General features: G+C 42.8%; 1 protein-coding gene across 1 annotated transcript; it reads right to left on the bottom strand.

The window, feature by feature from the left end:
* Positions 1-306: 306 nt before the first annotated feature.
* LOC309405427 (olfactory receptor 4S2-like) lies at positions 307-1,233 on the bottom strand (the record flags this gene model as incomplete). The annotated part of the gene is made up of 1 exon (XM_082000197.1): positions 307-1,233. One exon carries the CDS (start codon positions 1,231-1,233, stop codon positions 307-309), a length of 927 nt encoding a protein of 308 aa, XP_081856323.1.
* Between the last annotated feature and the right edge of the window lie 1,145 nt (positions 1,234-2,378).

A 2,378-nucleotide genomic window follows, 5' to 3' on the forward strand; every position in this document is an offset into this window, starting at 1 on the left:
TAACAGGATGCTCTACCTGAACAACATTTTCAGTATTTTTGATAGTATTTATTTAAACACTGGTGTTCAGTTAGTGCACAGGAGCCCCAGGCCTGGTTGACAAGAGAATAGAAAGGGAATGCCTGCCTGTCACAGAGTTCACAATGTCTTTCAAATCAAAAGATGAACCTTCGGTGTCTTCCTAATGAAAACAGGAGCTAACAGCAAGGTTTTCTTTGAAAGGCCATTCTTGGGGAATTTTCACAAAAGAAACTATAGTGAAAGATGCTTGATTTTCTCTGATCCTTTGGAAACGTTACCACAGTTCTACACCTTTCCATTTTCACTTCCCACTTTTCTACTCCACAGTTTTCTCATGGCACTCTTCACCTCCTCATTTCTTAGCGTGTAGATGAGTGGGTTCAGCATGGGTGTGATGACAGTGTAAAACAGTGCCAGGCTCTTGTCCTCTGACAGATTGCTGGACGGACGTATGTACATGAACGTGCATGGCCCAAAGAACAGAATCACCACAGTGATGTGGGACCCACAGGTGGAGAGGGCCTTGTGCCACCCTTGAGTTTTCAAGGAAACCAGGATGACAACATAGGACAGGACCAGGATGAAGAAACAGCTCAGACTTACCATTCCGCTGTTGGCAACAACAATGATGCCCACAGCATAGGTGTTGGTACAGGCCAGTTGTAGTAGGGGGTGGACATCACAGAAGTAGTGGTCAATTATGTTAGGGCCACAGAAGGGTTGCTGAGTGGTTAGAAGAGTCTGCACTATGGAGTGCATGAAGCCGCCCACCCACGAGCCGATCACCATCCGGCCACACACGCGCCTGGTCATGAGGCGGGTGTAATGGAGAGGTCTGCAGATGGCAATGTAGCGATCATAGGCCATCACTGTGAGGATGAAGATCTCTGTGCAGCCAAAGAAATGTACCCCAAACAGCTGTGCTATGCAACCCACAAAGGAGATAGTTTTATTTTCAACAAGGAAGTCAGCAATCATTTTGGGAGCTGTGACAGAAGAGTAACAGATATCTACAAAGGACAGGTAGCAGAGGAAGAAATACATGGGGGAGTTCAGACGTCGACTGCTATTTACAGTGATAACAATGAGCAGATTTCCTGCTACAATAATCATGTAGAAGAACAGAAACGTCACAAAACATATTTTCTGCACCCCTTGATGCTCTGAGAGGCCCAGAAGAATGAATTCCTTCACACTGCTTGCGTTCTCCATATTAATCAGTTGGGCAGCAATATGCAATGCACAGCCTAAGCACATGGAAAAATAAAGACAAATGATCCATCAGGTTTTTTCATTATTAATAATGAATTCCTTATCAGAAGTGCATACAGACTAAGAAACATATAGGATTAGTATTAAATTTATGAAGTGCGGTTTTTTTGTTGTATTTTTTTTTTCCGCCTGCCTAGGTATTTAATTCTCCTTGCATAAGACTTCAGCCGTGGATCTTACCACACTGAGATGGGTGCACCCTGTGATACATTCCTCCATCCTAGTCCTCCAGGATTTTGAAGGGCTGGATCTATGGCTGGTGTGCTAAGGACAAGGCCAGAGCATTCACCTTGAGTTCCTCTTTTAAGACATGGTCACGTTCCAGTGTGAATGTGGGGCTGCTTTGGTTTGGCCTGTTCCAGCTATAGCCCCTGGAGCAGTACATGTCACTAGTAAATAAATAATCTATATCTTTAAAAAGACTTAGTCCTTAACATTACCAGCTTGCCATTACGCACCCAGATATCAGAGTTCTTTTGGTCAAAAAAGCCTGGAAAACACTGGATTAAACTCTTTGCAGAGTTTAACCAATAGGCACCTCTTAGAAAGAAATTATCAGCTGTGTGGGATTCATCCTAGTATCAAAACATTCCCAGTCAACTGTTGTTAAAAACCACCATTACAAGTCCTGCCCAGTGAAAACACAAGCGGTTTTCCCTGTTTCTGCAGGTGATCTGGGCAGATCTGTGGAATGATTCAGTTAATTCAAGTTATCTAGCACCTATTTAAAATTACAGCAAAATCAGAAACTCCTGTGCAGGCAAAAACTGATCAAGCATCCACAGGAAACACTGAAACGGAGAAAATCAAAATTGCTGTCAAACCCAAAAAGTAAAGCCTAGAGAGGAAGTTGTGAAAGTTAGGGACTTTTCTTGTGCTTACAGCTGTACTAACAGTAGGCAAAAGATATTCAAGAAGGGGGGTAAAATTTGCATGGATAATTCCTTTTCTGATATATCTCCAAGAAAAAATGATCAATAAGAACAATGTGATATCAATTTCCACCTAGTCTTATCAGGTTGCGATCCTTGCCATCCCTCCTCCTCGCACTTAGCACTGACCCAGATTTCTACACGAAATAAAAG

This window comes from Phaethon aethereus (genome assembly GCF_964289735.1).
Source record: "Phaethon aethereus genome assembly, chromosome: 5".
Lineage (NCBI taxonomy): Eukaryota > Metazoa > Chordata > Aves > Phaethontiformes > Phaethontidae > Phaethon > Phaethon aethereus.